The following is a 27,101-nucleotide window of genomic DNA, read 5'->3' as shown; positions in this document are numbered from 1 at the left end:
TTTATCAGATCTGAGCCTCGTCTTCTTCTTCTAGATATGCATAGATCTTTTTTTTCTATTCTTTGCAATTTTGATGTTTTCAGATGTAGCAACCTTATTTATCATTCTTGAGATGGATGGGAATCTAGATTAGCAGATCTATATGTTTGAAGTTGTACTATATATTTGTATCCTTTATTTTTTCTCTATCAATATTTTATACTCAATTGAATATTGCTAAAATATAAATTTTTCATATAGGAACTAGGATGAGTTCCTTCTAAGAAATCAGCCCGGGCTTCTATGAACTTTGATGATGGGCAACATGAGCCCCGGGCCTCTTCGGTTAATTGCTGAAACTCATAAAGGCTAGGCTCTTAGGTCGCTATTACCTGTTTAATTTGAACATATTGTTGGTGATAGGATTTGGCTTAGAGTTAATGTTGTATCCTATTTGAATCTTCTGTATGTATTACTGTTGCAGCATTGCTATCTTCTTTGTCATCACTGGGATGTAATTTGAGAATATATTCTGATACTATTTACAGTAACATGTTAACTTAATATTTTGATATATATATATATATATATTATGTTCTACAATAGGATATTGTAGGTTTCATACTTTCATGCATGATATAAGATTGGACTTAAAAATACTATGATTACTTGTCTGACTGGCAAGCTTTTTTTTTTTTTTATTGAGCAGGTTTTCTCTTCATACTTTATATTATTTAAAGGGATCATATGTTAAACAGTGACAGCATTTGTTCTCCTTTTAAGGATAATGTGTTTTTAGACTTTTATTTTGAAATAGTATATTTTGTCTTGAATTAAATATGCTGGCTGTTTGTGAATTGTGATATTTATCTTATTTAAAAATAGGTTAAATAGGTTGGATCGGATCAATTAAATAGATTGTTCATTCATTAAACAGGTCAAACGATAAACAGGTCAAACGAGTTGAGTTGGGTCAGTTAAATAGGTTAACTATTTAATAAACAGGTTAAGCGGATCGGGTTGGATAATTGTTTATTAAATAGGTTAGGTTCAAGTTTAAAAATCTGATCTGTTTAATAAATAGGTCAGGTTCAGATTTGATATTTTTTTATCTGACTCATATCTGATCTGATCTATTTATGATCCGATCCGACACGATTGCCACCTCTACTACTTCAGATGAACTTGCAGTATTTGTGGTGCTGCTCGTTGTCCACATGCTTTCTAGAGGTGGAGGCCTGGTTCTCTTGTCCGCAGCCTTTCAATTGACCTACGTTATTCAATGGGATAATGATCTCCATTTATTACAAACGGACAGGGAAAATCTATGTGGCTGGCAGCGCAAGCCAAGATAACAACAACATGCACAATATTATTTGGAGACATCCCATCCCATCGGTAATTTGGAATAATTAGATCAAACAAGCTTCTAAATAAAACCAGAGCGCATCAAGTAATTGGATCTCTCAAATTTTTATTTTTAATTTGAATTTGAAATGACCGATTATTTTGCATTTACAACTGGATGCCAAGGGCAAGCCTTTCACTTATCGCAGCATTTCTGTTTCTCCTAAAAGAATTATTATTTTTTGGATAAAATTCTAAAAAAAGAGATGCCTTTGCGTTGGTTGACAGAATTTATTGGAAGATGGCCGCCTCCCCTATCCCCTATTCTTCTCCATTGTAGACGATCCCTTCCTCTCGTGATCGAACCACCTCTCCTCCCTCCCTTTCTTCTTCTCCGCCATAGGCCGCACCCCCCTCCCCTCCTTTCTTCTTCCACGCTGCAGACCCCCCTACATCTTCTTCTCCACCGCAGGCCACCGTGCCCCTCCCCCAAACTCCTTTCTTCTTCTCTGCTACAAGCCACCCTCCCTCCCCTTTCGCGACCGCACCGCCCTCCCCCACCCCCCTCCTGTGACCTTCGTGCCTCCACCCTCGATGATGACCCAAAAGAGATGGCGAGAAGGTTTCTAGAAAAAAATGTGATTTAATTTAACCCTGATCTTTAGGGTATTTACCGCACCAATCATGTACATCTGGTGGTCCAATTGATTGTTGATAGAAAAATTCAAACTATTCATCTTTAGTTCGACGGTCAGAAATGAATCAATTATAAAAAGATTAAATTATCCTTTGAAGTACCATAGTAAAACACTGTTTGTTCACTATTCCGGTATGGGCATCCATTGGACGGGTGCCTAGATGTCCACAGGCTTTAGAATTAGACCAAATTTTTTGGTTTTAAAAAACACAAACCTAGATCCGGAATGATAAACATACAAGATTATAGAAGACTTTCATTTGAACCAAGAATTAAATGTATACTCCAAGTCTAAATCCAAATAATAACTCAATCTTTTGTCCATACGGAAGTGATTAATAGGATAATAACAAAGAGATCAGTTCTTAACATCTCCATTTATTACGAAGGGATAGATCATAAGCAAGCATACATAGTTGGTAGTATAGATCAACAAGACAACCACAAATAGAGCTTGGAGAGAGCATCTCCATTATTCATTACAATGCGACGATATATAAGTAGAGCTCCATAGCTGATTTAGAATAACTAGGCCGAAGTGGGCTTCAAGTAGAACCCAAGAGCATCAAGCCATTGACCTGCACGTCCGAAAAAGCCAACAACTTTTCCAGCTTTCACAGGAAGGGAGAAAGTAGTTCCTTCCTCCGGACCATATGGCCCATAGGTGCCCGTGGTGGTCACAAATGTAAGTGATTTTATGACGGTCTTGCCATAATAATTGCCATAGTGGCCGGATATAGCCTCAAGGTTATTGTTGGTTCCAAGATCAATCTACAAAACAAAATGAAAAATGTAAGGTTAGACCTATACATACATACATACGTGCACGCATCATATATGTATGTATGTATGTATGTATGTATATGTATGTATATCACATTTTCTATATTAATGTCATAACATTTTCTTACAAATATTTTGATGAAAAAGAAGGCTTTCTTGCCTAAGATTCCTTTCCTTGAATCAAGAAATAATTTGATCTCAAAGAAATAACAATGATGATAACGGTGATGGCATTAATAGTAATAATAATAATGACATTTGTCAATCATTCACATGTCATGATGAACATAAAGCTGGTGCGAACGAAAACATTATCATTTCGGGTCCAAGAATATTGAACTACACATGTACATGCGTGGCCAGCAGATGTTGGATTTTGAGGAGCTCATCTTGGTAAAGCCTATGATAATCATATACATTGTCAAGGCATAGATGAGAATACATACTGTGAAGTTCATATATTACAGCTCCAAAAACAATAGTTTTTTTTTTTTTTGGGTAAAAAAAAACAATAGAGTTCAATCAACCAGTATCACATGCACTCCTTTTTATTTCCTTCTTCGGAAGGTATATATAATTAATTTGAGGGATGCATTTAATGAGATTGTTCGACCAATTAATTGCTTTAGTTATATTTATTTATTTATTTGTTTATTTTTGTTAAATCGTTGAGATAGATGGTGGCATGCCTCAGTGACATTGACTGCATGCATATCTATTACAGAGGCCTACAAATTAATTAACTAGCATAACAGTTAAACAAGTATCAAAATAATAGAAAGAACAAATTTTCCTAAAAATATTAAATTAAATCAGAAGAAAAAACCATCTTAGAGTAAGTAGTACCTCTGTTGGCTTGCCACCGGCACCCCCGTACCTAGAGGACCAGCGGGTTGTCTCGCCATCCATATACTGGAAGGTAATTGAATCAACAACATCCCCTACACTGATTTTGATTTTGGTGATCGTCCAAGCAGTCTCAAATGACCATGCAGTCCCACCAGATCCACCCCATGGCCCTACCGCAACAGGAGACTGTAACAGCAGACATATTAGCTTTAGTTGAAAATAATATATAAAAAACCTATGGATGATGAAATTAGTCGCAAACCAAGCTCATGAACCCACCATGGAGAAGTTGTGCTAACAAATTGTTTCTACCAATGGACGAGCGAATGTAGGGATAATAGGTAATTATAGAGTCATAGACGTGCATGCATAACTGGAGGATAGCAGTAATGGTGAAAACGGTAGCATGAACCGGCCAATTAATAAAGCACATCTAGCCATGGGAGCACACATAAGTCGGTATTTTTTTTTTTCTTCTAGAGAAATTATCAGATTGACTAAGTTCATTATGGATCCAAGATGAAGTTACTCTCACAATTATTTCACCTTAGGGTCAAATGAATCTACCTAGAATGATTTTAGCTTAAGTTCACGATGAATTTGATCCATCTATTAATTTTGTTGTCAAATTGAGGCACTTTGCACCCAATGTTTGAGTTATCAATAAAATTTTTAAGCAACTCCACCCTATATATACCAAATAGCTATTCGCAATATATGAGCAATCATGGGCTAGAGGACTGCATCCATTATAGGACAACAAAAAAAAACTTTTTCTTTGGGAACAACTAAAATGACCCCTTTTCTATCAGAAAAAAATAATTATACGAAAAAATCTGTACTATTTGAGAGTTTTCAACGCCGTTCCGATCTTTAATTTAGTGCAATCAGATCATGCAACTTTTAAATTCATTTAATTTGAGTTCTAAATATAAATTTTGCCCGACTGTCATGATGAAATTATCACATCATATTATCTTCAGCATCATCTGTTTCCGCTACATAAGTAAGTTATTTGATATTATGTAATAATTCCATCACGACAGCTATATGGAATTCACGATCAGAATACAAATTAAATAAATTTAAAAGTTAGATGATCTGATAGTACTGAATTAAAGTTCAAAAAAAAATTAAAAATCTCCAAATATATAGGTCAAGATTTTTTGTATAATTAATTTAAAAAGAAATTCAAGTTTATATAAAACTCCATCTTTCTAGAGCAATATAGCATCAATCATATGTACAATTTAATTACTAATAATTAATTACAGCTGTATATCTCTTGGTTGCTTTGGATATTTGTCTAAGTTAAACTATAACTTTGAACCTTATCAAATTTGTCAACTTGGATGAGGCTTAAGTAAATAATTTGATCAAATGCACTATGTTGAGCACTACTGGTTAGCTGACAATTAGTTTACCTGAATAAGTGTTTTGATGTAGACCCCAATTGCATCAAGTTGGTCACCCGAACGCCCGAAGAAGCCGCTGATCAAACCTGTACCTTTCGGAACAAAAAATTGAGTTCCTTTCTCTTGGCCATAAGGGCCATACTCACGAATGGTGGTAACAAAAGTGAGTGAGTATATCATTGTCTTTCGTACGTATGGACCGTAATAGCCCTTAATGGAGATGATGAACTCGGCTGGTCCAAGCTCAATCTATAAAAAAAAATAATAGTGATGATTATAATGATGATGATAATAATAGTAATAATAATGAGATCAGTAAAACTTTCACATATCATAATGAACACAAAGCTCATGTGAACGAAAACACTATCATTTTTGGGTCCAAGAATATTTATCTATGCATTCATGGCCATCAGGTATTGGATTCCGTGGAGTTCCACCATGTGAAGTCTGATACTTTAGTCATATGCGCTGCCAAAGCAGGTTTAATTTGTTGCAGTCAGAGCTATTACCCACATATTGACTATCCGTAGGGCAATGCATCATTTAAAAGTATAAACAAAAACATATAATATTCAGTTCATAGATTACTAGTGCTCAGAAAATAGCAATGCCAACTCAACTAATATCACTATCAGAATTGTAGGCAATCCCCTGGTTTTTCTTCCCTTCTTCCACAAGGTATACACCAATGTTAATTGATAAGTAATTTATATATATATATATATATATATATATATATATATATATATATATATATATATATATATATATTATTGTTACTATTATTATTATTATTTTGTTTGATCATTGATATATATATGGTGGCAAGTCTTGCTAACATTGACCGCCATATCTATTACAGGCTTGCAAATTAATTAACAGGCACAGTTGTTAAACGAGTGTCAACATAATAGAAAGAAACTAATTTCTCCTAAAAAATTAAATTAAATAAAAAAAAAAGACCATCTTAGAATACGTAGTACCTCTGTAGGCTGGCCTCCGGTACCACCATATCTAGGGGACCAGCGGGCTGTTGTACCATCCATGTACTGAAAGGTAAGTGAATCAATGATATCCCCCACACTAATTTTGATTTTGGTGATTGTCAGAGCATTCTCAAACGACCATGCACTCCCACCGGATCCACCCCACGGCCCTAACACATTGGCACCATCCTCTCTGCTAGCCTGCAACAGCGGATGTTTTAGCTTTAGCTGAAGTAATAATATAAAATATTGAACCGCTGATGATGAAGTTGGTTCCATCCTAAGATCTTGAACCCCACCATTGAGAACTAGAAGTTGTGCTAATTACAAATGGCTTCCTTTATCCCCTTGGTTTCGATGGACAAGCAAATGATGGGATACTGGGTATTTATAGAGTCATGGCCGTGCATGTGTAACGCAAGGACAATAGTGGTGGTCCAAATGGCAGTCTGTAACTGGCCGCATAATTGACCCATCCAGGCGTGGAAGCAGGTGGTGGTTGGATTTTTTTCTTTTTTTTTTCCTGGCTCCGTTCTGGATAGGGATGAATCAGCCGGAACCTGGTTGGATGGCGGGAGGAGGATATATATATATATATATATATATATATATATATATATATATATATATATATATATATATATATATATATTTATTTTATTTTTTTTTTTTCTGGCTCCTTTCTAGATTTTTTTTTTTCTTTTCTTTTCTGGCTCTGAGATCTGTACGAGCGAAATGGAGATGATCCTACGGTTGGATGGTGGGAGAAGGATACAAACCCGACCCGTATCAGCCATGTGAAAGCCGGAACCTGGTTGGATGGCGGGAGAAGGATTTTTTTTTTTTTCCTGGCTCCGTTCTAGATTTTTTTTTTTTTTCTGGCTCCGAGATCTGCACGAGCGAAATGGAGATGATCCTACGGTTGGATGGCGGGAGAAGGATACAAACCCGACCCGTATCAGCCATGTGAAAAACAATCCAGAACCAAACAAAACGGCGGCCAATATTCGCCATCCCTCACCATGGTCCACGTACGCACCTTATCTTCTTATCTTCACGCTTAAATTTTTTGGTTGCAACGTAAAAGTATCCACTTGAGATGCTTTCTTTTCTCGTGTTAAGAGATTAAAAAAATCCACCAATTTCATTTAAGAGAATAATAATACAAAAGCATCTAAGACATGAGAAAATATTCGGTGCAACGTTGATATCATGTCACCACTGTAATAAATCAATGAAAAATTGGAAACAGATGAAATACACGGAATAGTATGGGATATTATCTACGGAAATCAATGTAATATACGATAATTGATGAAATATAAAAATTTTCATTAATTTGTTATAAATTTGATATAGTATTATCATTGCAATGAATATTTTTTTCCTAAGAAATAGTCTTGAGACGTATCTCTCAGAAAAAAAAAAAAAAAAAGGATAAAACATAGATTACAATGTTATGGTGGAGAGCTTACAAGAAGGATGGCAATAATTTCAAACAATCAAATATTTATTAACTCTATCATATTAGATGGACCTCTTAGATAGTATTAATTGTCAGGACTTCAAAACTATCAGAATTTTTTAAAATATATTATTTTTTATTTATGTAATTTAATTTTTTTAATAAATTTTTTGAGATATTTTACACTCAGCATCTGTAGCTCTCTCATAAGAATCGTAAGAAAAAATAACCTACCTAGACCTCATATTTTGAGATTTATGACAAACAATATTCCATGCATCATTCATCGTATAGATTTGAACTAGATAGTCCACAAATTCAATATAAAAACTTATCACTTATCATTGTCAAAACCATATGTGGCTGTTAAGTTTAGGCTTAGCTATCCTTTTTCTGTCTTTTAGCAAAACGTGAGACATGCTTGATTGGATATTGTACAGGTAAATGGATCTAGAAGACCCACGTTTTAGGATGTGCGCGCGCGTGAGAGAGAGAGAGAGAGAGAGAGAGAGAGTCAGAAAAGAATGCAGAAGAGATCGATGGTGAATGAGATTACAAAAGCCGCTGTAGTTTGTAGGACAATCAGGGTGTTTACTTGATGTCAATGATAACTTAAAATAAACATGTTACTCAATCTTGTATCGAATGTGAGTCAAGCTCTCAAGAGAGGGTACCAACTACTAAACCAATGTCTTGTTGGCGCGCTATCGATATTTTATGTAATATGTTTTTCATGCAATTACATCATCTATTCTATGTATAAGTTTTATTATTATTCTAGATTAAGCAGTAATCCATGCAATCTGTCATAAAAAATACCCCGCGATGCTTGGATTTGGACATGATGGTGATATATATATATATATATATATATATATAGAGAGAGAGAGAGAGAGAGAGAGATGTATGTATATATGTATATTTTCATTCGGACATGGAATTGTGAAGTGCTGCTGTTATGGCTTGTAGACAGTAGTATTATTTTATCATCTCGTCATGATATTTCATCCTGTCATAAGTTTGTTCTCTCTCTCTCTCCCTCTCTCTTATTAAATTCTGAGAGTTCTCGTCGGTGGCTAAGAATAGATATCCAGAGTGCTATATCCAGGATAAATCCACAGCGTTTGACAAGTATGCTGGAGGGAGCGCAGTGTGTAACGGCTCAGGTTCTTGGGCTTGTAAATCCTTGACGGCCCAATGAAAAAAATAAAAAATAAAAAATTAACAGAAGGAGGAAGACTCCTAATCGGAGTTTTCTTCCTCTCTATTTCCGATGAAATCGGACTTGAGGAGTCCAGCTAGGATAGAAGATCTTCTCTATAAAGACCCCCTTCCCTCCCTTAGGACCTTACAACAAAATTTTGAAGAAATTAAATGGATTGGAGGAATATTTTCAAAAGAGTGCCGTGAATGGTTGATCGGAAGAGAGGAGCCGTCGGAGCTATTTTTAGCTACCGGAATAAGGTATGTTTCTTCTCCCTTCTTTTCGGATTGATCTTTCCGGCCATCGACGTGCTGGAAAGCCGGCAAGATGCCGGTTCGGGCTCAAACAGGGCACCCTTGTTTGTATTGTTTCTTTCCTTCCGTCGCCAGCAACAGGAACGGGTGGGGCTACCATCGGGATGGTAGCCTCGCAGCCGCCGGGGTTGCCGAGGAGGGTGGCCGAAGATGGCCTACCCTGGTCGTGTGAAGGGGAGGCATTCGGGATGGGGGTCGGGTCCCCTGCTTTGATCGTTAGGAAGAGGAGAAGAAATCTCTTCTCTCTTCTCAAAATAAAATTTAAAAAAAAAATAGGACATAAGTAAGGGTTTCGATAAATCTCCATATACGATTTTTTTTAAAAAATTAATTTGGTTAAATTGATTTGTTTGATAGGAGAACAGTCCAAATAGGAGGACAAACGAGTAGGGTTTTGATATTCAGACTGTAAGACTGTGAGTTTGATTTCTCATTGATCGAGGTAAGAATCCTGTACATGATCATCACCATATATGTTATTTGTTCGTTAGTTTTATAATGTTGATTTTGCATTACTAGATTTATGATTGATGAGTTTTCTATGCTTGAGACACCGATATATGGTTTATATGATTCTTTTTAAACATGAGCGTGTTATGAAAAGATTTCTATTATTTATGGTATGAGTCTTATAGATATGACTTATCAATTTGATCACCCTGTAATTCAAAATTAATTCGATGAAATCAATAATTAAATGAAAAGGATATGGTTTGGACTAGCCTTGACATATAGATCAGTCGGTCAGGAGCTCATACCTGGGACAGTCCGTCAGGAGCTTATGCCTGGGACAGCCCCCACTGGCCTATAGGTGGATCAGCTGGCTATGAGCTCATGCCTGGGACTGTCCGTCAGGAGCTTATGCTTGAGACAGTCTCTCACGGATTTTCGTACGTGGGACAGTCAGTCAGGAGCTCATCCTGGGACAGTCTTGAAAGGCTTATATGAAAAAAAAAAAAAATTAGATTGGAAAGAGATTAAGGTATGGTCTGGATTAGTCCAAAGCCAAAAGGGATAAAAGATTGTCAAACTGAAGATGTGAAAAGATGAAACATATAACATGTAATTCAACAATGAATGAAGACTTCACTTGATGATATGTGATGATCCATATTTATTAAATGCATGTTTATATCAATATTCGAGTTATTATATACATATGAGTCTTCACAAAATTGTATTGATTTTAAAAAATATTAATTTTATCTATTGGCTTGATGTACATATGCAGTGTTTCTTATTGAGCTGGAGAAGCTCATATTTCTTTCTTATTTTTTTATCAGACTCACAAGATGCTTAGTTTGGATGGTTTGGATGAGAGCAAATAAGAACTGAAACCTTTAGTAGTTCAGTTAGTTTAAATTCTCTGATACCAATGAATATTTGAATAATTGTATTGAACAAAGTTTACTTTTGATTTGAAGTTGTGACTCGATTGATTTATTTGGTATTTACTTAGTTATTTAAAATTTTGAAGTGTTAATTATTTAGGCCTTACATGATCCTTAGGGCGCTGCTCTAGGGTTTGTGTGGCCGTGTCACGTGGCCAACTTAAGTGCTGGATTCAGGACGTGACAGAGTGGTATCAGAGCCTAGGTTTAGGAATCCTAGGGTTCATTTCAGAGAGAGAGTATGTGGGTAGACCTTTGATGGAAATTAACTAATATGAGATATTTTTTTAATTTTTCTAACTAAAGTGAAACTGTGTAGGTTGACATGGCACGAGGGACTAAGCATGGGTATAATTGGAGGCCTACTCAATTTGCGGATGGCTCTAATACTTGGGAGCCAGCTATGCAACAAGAAAATACTCCATCCTCATCAGTTGATGATGCACCACAATAAGAATATCCTACTGAGCCTGCAGAGGTCACTCCTAGGGAAGAAACTCTAGGAGAACCTAAAATTCAATTTAGGGAACAAGTTACAGTAGCTCAGTTAATGCAAGTACTGGTTCAACAACAAGTTACTGTGAGGAAAGATATGAGGAGGATATTGGAGGTGCAGAAGGGACAACAACAGCAGATCATACAACAAATGTTTCAGAAGCGATAGTCCCAGCAGCAACAAGGAGCTGAAAATCAGTATGAATGTCAAATCAATTTATTAGATTTCAAAAAGTATGCACCACCGGCATTCTCAGGGACCTCAGATCCTATGGAAGTTAAAAGCTGGCTAAAAGTAATAGAGAAAATTTTTCATGCTTTGAGATGTCCTGCTAAGGATAAGGTTACTTTTGCCACTTTTATATGACAAGGTGAGACAGCCGATTGGTGGGAGATGAAAATTGAAAAGATGGGGTCAAATGATATACCTTTTACATGGAAAGAATTTAGAAAGGTCTTCTATGAGAAGTATTTTTCTTAGAGTGTCCGACTCCAAAAATTTTGAGAGTTCGATTGACTGGTACATGGCCACATGACAGTTGCTCAATATGCGGCCAAATTTGAAGAATTGTCGAGATATGCCCCTGCATTGATAGCTGAGGAAAATATTCGAGCCAGAAAATTTGAGAATGGACTAAGGGATAGAATCCAACAATTAGTGACTGTATTTGAGCTGCCCACTTATAAAGAAGTTGTTAATAAATATTTAATAATAGAAAAAGGACTTATTGATGCTCAAGCAGCAAGAGAGAAAAGTATGAAGAAAAGGGGTCGAGCAATTGATTCTCAAGGTCAAAGTATCAGAGCCTTCAAACCAAAGATCCCACAACCAAGTCAGACTGCCACTGAAAGTAAAGTACAACCTCAAGGGAGCATTATATGTTACAGATGTGGAGGATCCCATCTTAAACGAGATTGCACATGGCCCGGAGGATAATGTTACAAATGTTAGACGAAATGGCCATAAAGCAATTATATGCCGCAGTAGAGAAGAATCACAGAGACAGCAGATGCCTCAAAATTTTTAGAATACCCCCGTAAATTGGGCACCCCAAGATGTACAAAGATAAGATGGGGGACAACAAAAATCAAGGATCCAAGGATGAGTCTATGCACTTACACAACAGGATGCTAATGCTTCTATCTCAGTGGTGACAGGTACTGAATCGATCTCTTAAATTTTTTTATATATATGTCAGAAAATATTATATGCTTAGATATATATAGACATATAGCCTTGGATGATAAATGAATATTATGTAAATATCTAACAGGTATGATTAAAATAGCATCCAACGATGTCTATGCTCTATTTGACCCTGGAGCTATCTACTCTTTTATAGCAACTAGTTTTATTAAGAGGACTAATGAGATGTCTCCTGCACCTTTAGAAAATGATCTTTGTGTCTGCATGCCAAGTGGAGAGGCGATCTTGGTTAATTCAATTTGCAAAGATTGTATACTAAGTATTGAAGATAGGGAGATGAAAGCAGACTTATTAGTCTTAGAGATGAAGGACTTTGATCTAATCTTGGGGATGGATTGGTTAGTAGCATATCATGCTACAGTTGATTGCTTCAAAAAGATAATAAGATTTTAAATTTTGGATCAGTCAGAATTTAGTTTTATAAATAATAAACCCTTCTTTATCTCAGCTATTCGTGCTAAGAGGCTCCTTGTGAAAAGATGTGAAGAATTTCTTGCCACTATATTAGATACTCAGGATAAGAAACTCAAGTTAGAAGATATCCCTATTGTGAAAGAAATTTTGATATTTTTCTAGATGACCTGTCTGGATTACCTCCTGATCGAAAGATTGAGATTTTTATTGACTTGATCTCTGGTACGAGTCCAGTTTCTAAAGCCCCTTATAGAATGGACCAGCAGAATTGAAGGAGTTACAAAAGCAATTACAAGAGTTGTTGGATAAAGGATTCATTAGACCGAGTGTATCACCTTGGGGAGCTCTAGTATTTTTTGTGAAGAAGAAAGACGGTAGCCTTCGGCTTTGCATAGACTATCGAGAATTAAATAAGGTAACAGTGTGAAATAAATATCCTTTACCACGAATCGATGATTTGTTTGATCAGTTGCAAGAGGCATAAATCTTCTCAAAAATTGATCTTCGTTCTGGCTACCATTAATTGAAGATATAGTCTAGAGATATATCAAAAACAGCCTTTCGGACTAAATATGGGCATTATGAGTTTTTAGTCATGCCCTTTAGTTTGACCAATGCACCGACAGGCTTCATAGATCTTATGAATTGAGTGTTTGCATCATACTTAGATCGATTTATAGTTGTATTTATTGATGATATTTTGATTTACTCAAAAAACTCACTCGAGCATGAAGAGCATCTGAGGATTGTTTTACAAACTTTGAGGAGAAAGAAGCTGTATGCAAAGCTACAAAAATATGAATTTTGATTGAACAGTGTTACTTTCCTCGGACATGTCATCTCCAAGGATGGTGTTTTAGTTGATCCAAAAAAAATGGAGGCAGTAGTCGATTGGAGTCGACCTACTAATGTATCGGAGGTGCATAGCTTTTTGGGGTTGGCTGGTTACTATTGAAGGTTTATAGAAGATTTCTCTTGTATTGCTATGCCCCTATGTCGTCTAACATAGAAACAAGTAAAGTTTGAATGGACAGATGAATGCGAGCAAAGCTTTCAAGAGTTAAAAAGATGATTAGTGACTGCTCCGATTTTAACTATTCCATCCGGAATAGAAGGTTTCACTATCTATAGCGATGCTTCTCGTAAGAGTCTCGGTTGTGTTCTGATACAAAAGAGAAAGGTAATAGCTTATGCCTCTCGACAGTTGAAGTCATATGAGCGAAATTATCCTACTCATGACTTAGAATTAGCAGCTATGATTTTTGCTTTAAAAATATGAAGGCATTATTTATATGGAGAGCATTGCGAGATTTTCGTGGATCATAAAAGTTTAAAATACATCTTTACTCAGAAGGAGTTAAATTTGAGACAAGAAAGGTGGTTGGAGTTATTGAAGGACTATGACTTGATAATAAATTATCATCTCAGGAAGACGAATATTGTAGCTGATGCTATAAGTAGAAAATCCTCTGGTGAATTGACTGCTCTAATTACCTCACAAAAGCCTATATTGCTAGATTTGGAGAAATCAGGAATTGAAATACGACTACATGATCCTCAAGTTCAACTTGCAAATCTTGTACCACAGCCTACTTTGATTGAAAGGATTAAGGCAGCTCAAAAAGAGGATTCGGAGTTACAAAAGGTCATAGAAGCAGTGGAATCCAGTACACAGACAGAATTTTGGACACATGAGGATGGGTCATTGAGATTTGATAACAGACTATGTGTTTCCAAGGTTCCAGGATTAAGGGATGAGATCCTGGAGGAGGCTCACTATTCGGCTTACACCATGCATCCTGAAAGTACAAAAATGTATCAAGATTTGAAAAGAAACTTTTGGTGGTCTAGTATGAAAAGAAATATTGCATAATTTGTAGCCCAATATTTGGTATGTCAACAAGTATAAGCTGAACATCAAAGACCAGCAGAACCATTGCAGTCTCTTCTTATTCCTCAGTGAAAATGGGAGCATATTACTATAGATTTTGTGACTAGGTTACCTAAAACACTTCAGAATAATAATGCTGTATGGGTAATTGTTGATCGATTGATGAAATCAGCACATTTCTTACCCTTTCGAATTGGTCTTTCTTTAGAAAGATTAGCAGGCTTGTATATAGAGCAGATAGTACGACTACATGGAGTATCAGTTACTATTGTATCAGATCGAGATAGTAGATTTATTTCTCAATTTTGGAAGAACCTTCATAAAGTCTTTGGTACCAAATTAAATTTTAGTACAGTTTTTCATCCTCAAACTGACAGACAATCAGAACGAACCATACAAATCCTAGAGGATATGTTAAGGGTATGTGTCATGGACTTGGGCGGTGCATGGGATAATCATTTATCATTGGTTGAGTTCGCTTATAATAATAGTTACCAAGCAAGCATTCAGATGGCTCCTTTCGAGGCATTATATGGAAGGAAGTGTAGATAGCCCATTTGTTAGGATGAGGTGGGAGAAAGAAAACTGTTGGGATCAAAAATAGTGCAATAGACGGTGAAAAAAGTACACATGATCCAGGAACGGCTTCGTATAGCTTAGAGCAGGCAAAAGAGTTATGCTGATAATAGAATAAGAAAGCTGAAATTTTAAGTAGGCAATCATATTTTTCTGAGAGTTTCTCTCACTAAAGGTATCATGAGATTTAGAGTTCGTGGTAAGTTGAGTCCCAAGTATAATGGCCCTTTTGAAATTTTAGGCAGGATTGGAAAGGTTGCATATCGGTTAGTGTTACCGCCGGCTTTATCTGACGTACATAATATATTTCATGTATCAATGTTGAGAAAGTATATTCCAGATCCAAGTCATGTGGTGAGTTATGAACCTTTGCATCTTTAGAAGGATCTGACTTATGAAGAATATCCAGTACAGATTGTTGACAAGAAGGATCAGGTGTTACGACATCAAAATATTCTTTATGTGAAGATCCAATGGAGCAATCATTGTGAGAGAGAGGCTACATGGGAACTCGAGACAGAAATGAAGGTCAAGTATCCACAACTCTTCAAAAACTTAGGTATGTAAATTTCGAGGACAAAATTATTTTAAGGGGGGAGATTGTAACGGCTCAGGTTCTTGGGCCTGTAAACCCTTGATGGCCCAATGAAAAAAAAAAAGAATGAAAAATTAACAGAAGGAGGAAGACTCCTAATCGGAGTCTTCTTCCTCTCCGTTTCTGATGAAATCAGATTTGAGGAGTCCGACTAGGGTAGAAGACCTTCTCTATAAAGACCCCCTTCCCTCCCTTAGGACCTTACAATAAAATTTTGAAGAAATTAAAGGAATTTGAGGGATATTTTCAAAAGAGTACCGTGAGCGGTTGATCAAAAGAGAGGGGCCATCGGAGCTATTTTTGACTGTCAGAACAAGGTATATTTTTTCTGCCTTCTTTTCGGATTGATCTTTCCGGTCATCGGCATGCTTGGAAGCCGACAAGATGCTAGTTCGAGCTCAAACAGGGCACCCTTGTTTGTGTTGTTTCTTTCCTTCCGTCGTCGGCAATAGGGACGGGTGGGGCTGCCATCGGGATGGTAGCCTCACCGCCATCGGGGTTGCCGAGGAGGGTGGCCGAAGATGGCCTACCTTGGCCATGTGAAGGGGAGGCATTCGGGATGGGGGTCAGGTCCCCTGCTTTGATCGCTGGGAAGAGGAGAAGAAATCTCTTTTCTCTTCTCAAAATAAAATTAAAAAAAAATTGAGACATAGGTAAGGATTCTGATAAACCTCAATATATGATTTTTTTAGAAAATTAATTTAATTAAATTGATTTATTTGATAGGAGAACAGTCCAACGAACAGGAGGACAACGAGTAGGATTTTGATATTGAGACTATAAGGGTGTGAGTTTGATTTCTCATTGATCGAGGTAAGAATCCTGTACATAATCATCACCATATATATTAATTGTTTGTTAGTTTTATAATATTGATTTTGCATTATTGGATTTATGATCGATGAGTTTTCTATGCTTGAGACACCGATATATGGCTTATATGATTCTTTTTAAACATAAGCATGTCATGAAAAGATTTCTATGATTGATGGTATGAGCCTTATGGATATGACTTATCAATTTGATCATCCTGTAATTTAAAATTAATTCGATGAAATCAATGATTAAATAAAAAGATATGGTTTGGACTAGCCTCAACATATGGATCAGCCAAGAGCTCATGTCTGGGACAGTCCGTCGGGAGCTTATGCCTAGGACAGCCTCCGCTGGCTTATAGGTGGATCAACCAATCAGGAGCTCATACCTGGGATAGCCCACCAGGAGCTTATGCCTAGGACAGCCTCTCATGGGCTTTCGTATGTGGGATAGTCAGCCAAGAGCTCATCCTGAGACAGCCTTGAAAGGCTTATATGAAAAGAAAAAAAAATTGGATTGGAAAGAGATTGAGGTATGGTCTGGGTTAGTCCAAAGCCAAAAGGGATAAAAGATTGTCAAACTGAAGATGTGAAAAGATGAAACATATAACATGTAATTCAATAATAAATGAAGACTTCACTTGATGATATGTGATGATCCATATTTATTAAATATATTTTTACATCAATATTCGAGTTATTATATACATATGAGTCTTCACAAAATGGTATTGATTTTAAAAATATTAATTTTATCTATTGGCTTGATGTACATGTGCAGTGATTCTTACTGAGTTGGAGAAGCTTATATTTTCTTCTTATTTTTTTCAGACTCACAAGATGCTTAGTTTGGATGGTTTGGATGAGAGCAAATAAGAACTGAAGCCTTTAGTAGCTCAATTAATTTAAATTCTCTTATACCAATGGATATTTGAATAATTGTATTGAACAAAGTTTACTTTTGATTTGAAGCTGTGACTCGATTGATTTATTTGGTATTTACTTAGTTATTTAAAATTTTGAAGTGTTAATTATTTAGGCCTTACATGATCCTTAGGGCGCTGCTCTAGGATTTGTGTGGCCGTGTCACGTGGCCAACTCAGATGCTGGGTTCGGGGCGTGACACAGTATTCCTGCCACCAGCCTCGGCAGTGAAGTAAAATTCGAGTGCATCAAGTAATTGTTTCTCCCCAAATTTTTATTTTTAATCTAAGTTTGAAATGATTGATTATCCCGAATTTACAACTGGATGTCAAGGGCAAGTCTTTGCTTTTGCTTTCTGATTCTCTAGGTTATATTCATATTAAATTTGTATGAGCGCTCTATCTCATCAAAAGAAGAAAGAAAGAAAAAAAAGATGCCTTTGAGCTGGTTGGCAGTATTTATAGGAAGGTGGCTAGCTTGAGTCAATATGTTTTTTCACCATTTCTTCGCTCCCACCACCTGTTGGATCATCCAGTGCAAGATCACAAAGTATTTCGAATTGCATCATTCATCTACTTGCACATATCTCGAAGCAAAATGATGATCCTATGGTTGGAAGGCCAGAGAAGGCGACAACCCCAACCTGTATCAGCCACATGAAAAACTATCACGCCCCCGATCCGAGATCACGAGCTAAAGGTCATGGCAACCACCGCATACTCATAGGAAACTCTTCTTATAAGCATGCAAGGCATCTTATCATGCTATTATAAAACAACAACAGAATAATTAGTCGATAATTTAAATCCAAAACATAACAATCCAAATTCTAACTTAATATCTCAATAAATTCAGCAATGTTCAACAAGCCTTACATCAATTTCAATAAGGTTTTCAACCTAAAATAAAAGTATAGAGATTCTGCTTCTAATCACTCTTCCATTCATATCTTGTATCATCTTAATTCTTCAACATCTGTAAAAATAGTAAATAAGAAGGTAATGAGCTAGACAGTCTAGTAAGCAATGATCACTTTCAACAGATTTCATCAGGCATAAATAATCATTTATAGAAAATAAGCATATAAAGTTCATCAATTCGAAATTAATTTCGATTATGCAATATAGTTCATGCTAAATTTATGTTTTTTTTCAAAAATTTAATTTTTTTTTAAGATTTCAAATTTTTCATTCTTAAGTTCTTTTCATCAACCATGAGCTATACCATATTTTTTCTGTGGCAGGATCATAATACCGCGTATCTTTTTATGGTGAGCTGCGAATCATCTGGCAGCAAAGTCTTTTGAAACCACTGGTCTCACTGGCGGTTTGTCACTGGTCTCACTGACGACATGTTGTTGGTCTCACTGACGACATAAATCTTCAGGACAAATCAATTGCCAACGTATATGCCCCCCTTGGTGGGATCCTTTACATAGTCAGGTTGTGAATTCATATTATTCTTATATCAGAATTCTTCATAAATCATGTTTCATATTCTAATTTTGATAAAAAAATATATAATTATGTAGTATCAAAATCAATCAATATTATGCATCATAAAATCAATATGTTCAATCATGCTTCATCATAACATTTTAAATAAGATATTTTCATAGCAAAATATCATTCATCCAATTCATGCATCGTTTCATAAATTATGTCAGAAAAATATATTATAATTTATCGATAAATCTAAAAAAAATAAAACATTACTTACCTCGAATGCATTCCAATAATCCACATAATTCTATAAATTTTCTTCCAAAAATTTTGTTCATAGATCATATCGCGATATCCCATGATCAAACATCCACAATCCTATACAGGATCAATTTCAATAATTAAAAAGGACCAAAATAATTAAGAAAGATAGAATTGATGGATACCCACATCCTATAGTCCAGATTGATCTAATCATCTAACTTTATCTGGTCAAAATCTAATTAGAACATAAACGGTCCAAAGTTTGACAATCAGATCAAATCGAATTTTCAAAGTGATAGGATCGAGATTTTTTTATTAGATTCATCAACCAAGTAGAGAGAAAAAAATAGAGGAGAAAAATTTTATGAGGTACCATCCAAATTAATCAGATGCCACAGTCCAACATCTCGATTGATGTGATCGAAATAATCTAATCCAAGTCATAGTTAAATCAGGATCATGGATAATCAAATTGAGAAATATTGAGTCTGATCAAGGTGAGTGCCAGTACGCTGCTTGACAATCATGAATCAAGGTTCTTCATCAGATCAAAAATATTAAAAAAAAAATTTCATTGATAAATCTTTTTAGAGAGAGAAATCGATCAAGAGAGAAAAATAATTTTAGAGAGAAAAAATTTATCTTAGACTTTTCAGACGATATGATTCAACAAATCCGATCGATCAGATCAAATTATGCTAAAATTATCATATAGATAATTCAATAAAATTATAAGAAATAGAATCTTAAAAAATATTAGGTCTGATCAAAGTGGATGCTGGTATACCGTCCGACGATCATAGATCAAAATTTATTATTAGGATCAATTTTAATTCATCATCATTCTTCTCAAAATTCTAAAAATCTTAGGAGAGAGAAATAACTTAGAGAGAGAATTTTAGAGAGAGAAAGTAGAGAGAGTGGAGAGAGACTAGAGAGATTAGAGAGAGAAGAAAAGAGGAAGAGAGAGAGGAGAAAGAGTCTATTTATTATTTTTCTATTTTTCTTCTTCCTTTTCTTTTTTTTTTTCTTTTTCTTTTTCTTTTCCTTCTTCCTGTGGCCTCCTTTGGGTGAAACAGGGGACCATGTGGTCCCCTCCTTTGGTCAGCCGATCAGCAGTGCGACCGGCACGATAGTGGCCGATGGTGGAAGGGCGACGATGGGGCAGCTTGAAAGAAGTGAATCCGACGGTCGGCAGTGACCATCGACGTCGAAAAATCGAGAAGAACAACAAAAAAAATAAAGATTTCTTCCATCATAAAATCTGGTGACTCCGATCACCGATGATCGTGCACACGAGCATGGGAAGGAAGGGAGAAGAGAGGGAGAGAAACCGAAGCTTACCTCAAGCTCCGGCGAGAAATCAAGGTGAGCACGGTGACAGGCTTCCGCGAGGATTTTTCGATGATCTTCATCGTTTTACTTCGAGATTCTCAGCCCTTAAATAGAGTCGGAGGGGAGGAGTTTGACTCCTCCCCGACGAGCTTTCCGACTCCATTTAGGAGCCGGTCGGGAGGAAGAAGACTCCCTACGGGAGTCTTCCTCAATTTTTTTTTTGATGGGCTTTTGTGGGCTAGGTTTAGGTCTCAATTGGGCCAAGTCATAACAGAAACACTCCAGAACCAAACAACATGGTGCAATATTCGTCACCAGTCACCCTCCTCCACCACCCCTTATCTTCATGTTTGAATTTTTCTGTCGCAATATGGACCACGTGAGATGCTTTCTTTTCTCGAGTTAAAAGATGAAAAAAATCCCCCAATATCGTTTTAGAAAATAAAGATACAAAAGACACCTAAGAAAGCTAGGTGCTTCACAAGAAAATATAGATTTTTAAAATAATAATAATAATAATTATAATATTGATAATAATAACGGAAAGATAAAACATAGATTGCATGAATAATAGAGAGGTGACATGAAGGATGGCAACAATTCCAAACAATTAAATGTTTATCAACTTATTAGATGATTTTTCGATAGTATTAATTGTCAGGACTCCAAAACTATCAACATTTTTTTAAAACATATATTTTCTTTTGTTAATGCAATTTAATTTTGTAATAGATTTTTCAGGATATTTTGCACTCAATGCCTATTGCTCACTCAGAAAACATAAGAAGAAACAATCTATTTAGATATCAAATTTTGATACTATGAACAAACAATATCCCATGCCCGATTCATCATATAGATCCAGATAAAATAGTCCACAAATTCAAGATAGAAAATTTATCATTGTCAAAATAGGTTACAACCATATATGGTTGTCGAGTTTTGCTGCTTGTTTTTTTTTTCTTCTTTTAAAAAAGATGAGACAAGCATCGTGGGATAATGGGCCAGTTGGTGTAGAGGACCTAGGTTTTAGGATGTGAAGTGGGGAAGATAGAAGAGGAAGAATCACAAAAGGATGCAAAAGAGACCAATGATGAATGAACTTACAATAGCCAATTTAGTTTGCAAGATAATCAAGGTGTTTAATAGATGTCAATGATAATTTAAAATAAATATGCCACTCAATCTTATATGAAATGTGCGTCAAGCACGTCGAGAGGGTGCCAACTATTAAAACAAGGTCTAATTGGCAAGCTATTAATAATATTGAATATTTTTTTCTATATAGGATGTTTTGCATACAATTAGATCATCTATTCTATATATAATTTGTATTATTAATTTTATCCTGTTAAGCTAGATTTGGCTCACCGATGACATGTCCGATCTTCGAAGATGTGGCAAACACTTGGCACTATGATGTGGATGATCTGTGATATGTGATATGTGCTCTTCTCAACATTACTGTCATCGGTTGATAGTCGATCACAAGAGATCAGCCATCAGATGAGGTCTACATCATTAGTATTCAGCTGATCTCATCTCATCTTCATCCCGATTCTCTATGAGCTATGCTGTAGTTTGGAAACTATGAAAAGCTATTGGCACATAGTTGATGCTAAGTTGGCATTCGATTATAATGGCACCTACCTCTCCATGTGGGTAATTGGCTCCGTAACCAATAACCAATAACCTCCCAACAACCCACTACTCCGATCCGAACAGTTGCTAACCACCTAACAAACTTTTTCTATAAAAAAAAGAAAGGGAGAAGAAAGACAAAGATTTTCTGAACACTATCTCCTACTACTGTTCTCACATCTTTCTTTACTATTCTTTCTCTCCGACGCTCTAACTTAAGCATCGGAGAGTCCTCCATCGAAGAACCCCCCAACTCCTTCTGCAACTTGAGCAAACTTTCTGTGCAGGTGATTGAATTCCTGACTGGTACCTACCTACTTTAACTGGGTGACTGATCTGATTTGTCTTACCACTTCGCATCTTGTCGGTAAGATAGAGCAACAAATTAGTGCTAGAGAAAGAGCTATATCCCATTTCTGAAGAAAGATGGTGAGAACTAGGTTACAAAACCATCTCACCTTGTCATGCCGACAATCATCTCTGCACAGCACACCAAATACGCAAAATATCGAGGAGTAGCATCCCCGACAATTCACTATGATGAATCAAGATCCGATCGATGCACTGGCTAAGCAGGTCTAAGCACTTGCAGCTGCTGTATAGCAACTATAGTAGAGCAGCGTAGTGAAGATAAAAGCTCCTCCAATAGCTCCATCTCAGTATAGTCACTGAATCCATGTAGAAGGGTTTAAACGAGGGTGCGCCGACACTCAAATACGGCTCAAGCTTCACACTGATGATCATGATTGACCGAACTGGCTCCTCACTACTCACCTCAACACCTTCGAACCCCAAGAAGAGACGATCGAAGACATTGAACATCGAAACCCTCCAAGGAGGACTCCACTTCAAGCCTCTCTCAATGCCAGCATTATTTCCAGTGTTAAGATGATCTCGAGAGGAAGGTTCAGAAATCGAAACATCAAATTCGCAAATTTCAGATGGTGAATCATCAATAGAATGATGGCTTTAGTTTCAACACCTAGCTACCATTCTCTCAAAAAAATTTGAGTGAACCGATCCCTCATTAGTTCAAGATGCCCTAAGTCAAGCCTTAAGATGACTCAATCGATCTGCTCAACCACCTATAAAGACATAAAGCTCTCATGATACTGTGAGGGGCATCTGATGCCCTCCTCTGCCTTACCTTCCTAGTGACCTTTAAGAAGAGTGCTAAGAGTTTGATTCTCTAGCATCTCTAGAGAATCAATCCATTTCTTCATGCAGCTAGAAAAGTAGTTCGTTATGCACTTTGACTGCCAAAGGCCACAATTGAAGAACAACAATAGCCTTTTCTCTATTGGATAAAGAGAAGGAGAGTTGTTGAGAGATTACGTGGTGCATTTCAACATAGCCATGCTTGAAGTTCATGAGTTCAATGAGTCCATCATTATGTCGGTCATGAAGCGAGGACTCAAAGATAAACACCTAATCTTCTCCCTCAACAAAAACTTCTCGAAGGACTGTGTCAATCTCCTCACCCGAGCATGAAAGTATGCACAGGTCGAGGAGAGCAAAGTCCTTCATCAACAGGAAAGAGAGAAGAAGAATGGCAAGAACAAGAGCTCATGAAGAAGATCATGGACCTCGAAAGGAATGGGGAGAAATTCACCCTTAGAAGCAAAAGAGGATGAAGAGTCCCCAATGATGCTTCTACGACTACACCATGCTCTTTGCCACGTGCGCTAAGATCTTGATGGAGATTAAAGGCTAGCTAGAAATACATGTATCGGCCTGGAAAGATGAGAGCGCCGCTGAACAAAAGAGGCAGGAAGAAATACTACCGCTTTCACCGAGATCACAAACACGACACCGAGAATATCCCTGGCTGAAGGATGAAATTGAAGATTTGATCCATCGAGGATATCTTGAAAAGTTTGTCCGAAACAAAGGAAAGAACCTGGCGAAGGGATCATATCGGATAATAATCGATGTTGATGACAATCTCGGCAACAAGCTGATGGCTGGTGTGACTAACGTGATCTCAAAACTTACCGACAGTAGGGGTAGGAGGAGAAGAAAAAGCTGAAGGACCTACCCAGAAGAGGCAGCGGATCAAGGAGGCAAACCTTACCTCCAACGATGTCATTTTTTTTTTCCAATAAGGATGTAGCCAAAGTATAAACTTCACATAATGATGCTGTTGTCATTTCAATGACAATAACAAATTATGATATAAAAGGTATTATGGTTGATAATGAAAGTTCTACTGACGTTTTGTTTTATGATGCATTTCAAAGAATAAAATTACCCAAAAAAATGACTCAAACGGATCAATACACTGCCGGTTGGATTCTCCAATAATTCGGTAGTGGTAAAATCTAATAATTTCTAAACATGTTCCTAGTTTGCTGAATTTGATGTATGAAGACATCATGCATATGGAGAACATTAACATGCCATCAGAAACATAAAGTTTTTTTAAAAAATTTGTATTGATGCATACCAAATCAAGATAAAAATCCTTCAACGTGATCCAACCTTCCTTATAGAGTTATGTATGAAATACTAATAAGCTTATAAGAAAGTCAAATACTGAAATACATATCTCAAGACACAATGCGAGGAGGATGTTGCATTAGAGACACAGAGTATTTGGACGTGCATAGATTGATAGCAAGGGTGGCCAAAATTGACCCAATCCGAAAGCCCGGAAAGATACGGATCCAATATTCAGACCTGGAATGCAATGAGTCAAGCACAAGTTAGGCGAATCTGGTGGATAAAGCAGTGTAACGTGTGGGAATACAAAGTACCACAAATAAATGTGGGAACTTACTCAGAGTAAAGAATCAACTGGACCAACTTGTAATTTTGCAATCACGCAAGTTTACCTAATACACCAACAAAGAAAACGTCTAAAATTAGTTAGCTTTTCTTGTCCAATCATATAGCTTTATCACTATCAAACAAGTTTAGTACACAGTTTAGGGGGACTGCCAGGAGCCTATGACAATATAGAAGCCATATAAAGTTCGAAATAATTAATAATGTAGAAATCTCACTCTGAAAAATCATTCAGTTGCTGAAAATTATCTCGCTACTTGTTTGTCTGCAGTGAGATTGGGATCCAAGAGGATGAACAGAAATGCTCCATGGTGGCTTTGATGCTTTTCAGGTGAAATTTATAATGTCTGAGAACTTTGAATTTTTATACAATCTTGAACCCAAGAATTCATATTCTGATAAAAATTATTTATTTTGCTTACCCTATTTGAAGTGGAAAATCATGCTCCTATATGTCTTTTTGAAATTATACTCGTGATTGAGGCTTCTTTTGTTTAAAAGGCATGTCTTTGTGTTATAATTTTCCTCTTTCGGCAATCCTTAATGTGTTAATTTTCTCTTATCTCCTTCACACTCTCATTTAACAGATGGAGTTCCCCTTCCCCCTGCTTTTTTTTTCTTTTTTTTTTTAAAAAAGATATGATTTGGATTCGGATAATATTAGATATATAGAGATTCCTATAATGTTCAAATATTCGAGCTACAAAATGAAGCAAGGAGAAATTCATTGATCTAGATGAATCTTCAGATTCAATGTCGATCATCTTAGTCATTACAAATCTTCAAGCGGATCATCAGACCCGATGTGGATCATTTTATCAGCTACAAGTATTCAAAAGGATGTTATCTTCCAATTCATGAAGAATAAGGTAATGTGCAAATCAAGATCTATCTTTTGTAAAATTTTAATAATTTTATATTAATCATATTCTTTTTTAGAGAGTTTATCATATTCGAACTAGAAAGATAAATCCGATCCAAATTATTCAAGGATAAATGTTCTTCTATAAAATAAGAAGAAGAATCTAATCGAAATTATTTAAGGATCCATCTCACTATTTTAAATAGAGACTATATACTTCAATTTATGGTGAAAAGAATCAATAAATGAAAGAAAAAGTACTTGAGCCCTACTTCCACAATTCTTTAACTGCTAATAATTTTCTTTCAAAAATTTAAATTGAGTAGATTAAAGAAAATCTTCCTTCTCCTTAATTGAATCATTTGCTAACTTGTTCGAATACAAAAGAAGGCCGTTAAGTAATAAATATATTGATAAATAAAGAAAATCAAACACTTTTTTTGGTTTCCAAAGGCTTTCATCTAAGAGAAGGGATTGCTAACGATTGAATGTGCTGCAATAAGTTTTTTTGATCTTTCCGATTTCAAAATTATATGAAGGCAAATTGTTATTATCTATTGAGATATTTTTTTCGCCCAACTAAACTATTCTTGCCACTGTACAAAATTAATTGCGGGAAAAAGCCCAATTAGACCAATTTTAAACTAAAGCCGCACAGCATCCTTATAAAAAATAAAAACTAGCAATTATTTCTATTATCAAATCACACACACACACACACACACACATATATATATATATATATGCACAAATCTCCAAAGAGCAAAATAAAAATTAACAATTATTTTTCATCTATTTGGATATAAAAATTAAAAAAAATCATTAATACAGATATGACTCGAGTTTGCATATATTCTAGGACCTTTCTATTTATCCCATAGAATTTATATTTATCCTAGAATGTTCTATTTATTTTATTCTATCCATACTAATAATTTTATTTTTTATATATTTTTTAATTCTAAATGGATGCAAAAAAGATTGTCAACTGTTATTTTTTATACGTTCCGTATGAACTGGCCAATAAGAAGTTGGTCTGATTTAGAGCCAAATCGGATCAATGTGAACCAAACCGATCTCTCTTTATGTATAAATAGATATGTTGGCATAGACATTTGCTATGTATTGAGGATATTTAATAATACGCGGAATCTCGAGTTCGAGGGGGCAGGTAGGGTGGGGACCATGAGGAGCGGATGCCACATGACGAATCTGCGGGGAGGACGTCACCTGCCAGCAGCGGGATCGCTTGCTTTCTATAAGTGGGGGCCTGGTTCTCTTGTCCGAACCCTTTCCATTGACCCACATAATCCAATAGGGTAATGATCTTCATTTATTACGAATGGATAAACAAAATCTACCTGGTTGGCTGTACAGATCAAGATGACGACAACATACACAATATTATTTGGAGACATCC

At 36.1% G+C, this 27,101-nt stretch overlaps 1 protein-coding gene and 1 long non-coding RNA gene across 2 annotated transcripts in view; one reads left to right on the top strand and one right to left on the bottom strand.

Annotated features, from left to right (window-relative positions):
* The window catches only part of LOC140855708 (uncharacterized), a 50,525-nt gene extending 47,207 nt beyond the window's left edge, over positions 1-3,318 (top strand). The window contains exon 2 of the long non-coding RNA XR_012138695.1: positions 3,233-3,318. This is a non-coding gene — a long non-coding RNA (uncharacterized lncRNA). The remainder of the gene's footprint in view (positions 1-3,232) is intronic.
* LOC105053474 (mannose/glucose-specific lectin) lies at positions 2,382-6,516 on the bottom strand. The gene is made up of 5 exons (XM_073252169.1): positions 6,359-6,516; positions 6,057-6,260; positions 5,080-5,319; positions 3,653-3,841; positions 2,382-2,794 (listed from the first exon to the last, which is right to left on the bottom strand). Exons 1-5 carry the CDS (start codon positions 6,359-6,361, stop codon positions 2,552-2,554), a joined length of 879 nt encoding a protein of 292 aa, XP_073108270.1. The 5' UTR covers positions 6,362-6,516; the 3' UTR covers positions 2,382-2,551.
* Positions 6,517-27,101: the final 20,585 nt, after the last annotated feature.

The sequence above is a fragment of the Elaeis guineensis genome, chromosome 2, assembly GCF_000442705.2.
Source record: "Elaeis guineensis isolate ETL-2024a chromosome 2, EG11, whole genome shotgun sequence".
NCBI classification, from domain to species: Eukaryota; Viridiplantae; Streptophyta; class Magnoliopsida; order Arecales; family Arecaceae; genus Elaeis; species Elaeis guineensis.
This window is presented reverse-complemented; position numbering and strand designations above follow the sequence as displayed.

What these genes read in the sequence shown, in the direction of transcription:
- LOC105053474 (XM_073252169.1), bottom strand. An exon ending in CCGGAGGCCAGCCTACAGAG is followed by an intron (nt 5,320 to 6,056) that starts GTACTACGTATT and finishes TTTTTTTTATAG; the next exon opens with ATTGAGCTTGGACCAGCCGA. An exon ending in CCGGTGGCAAGCCAACAGAG is followed by an intron (nt 2,795 to 3,652) that starts GTACTACTTACT and finishes TTTGTTTTGTAG; the next exon opens with ATTGATCTTGGAACCAACAA.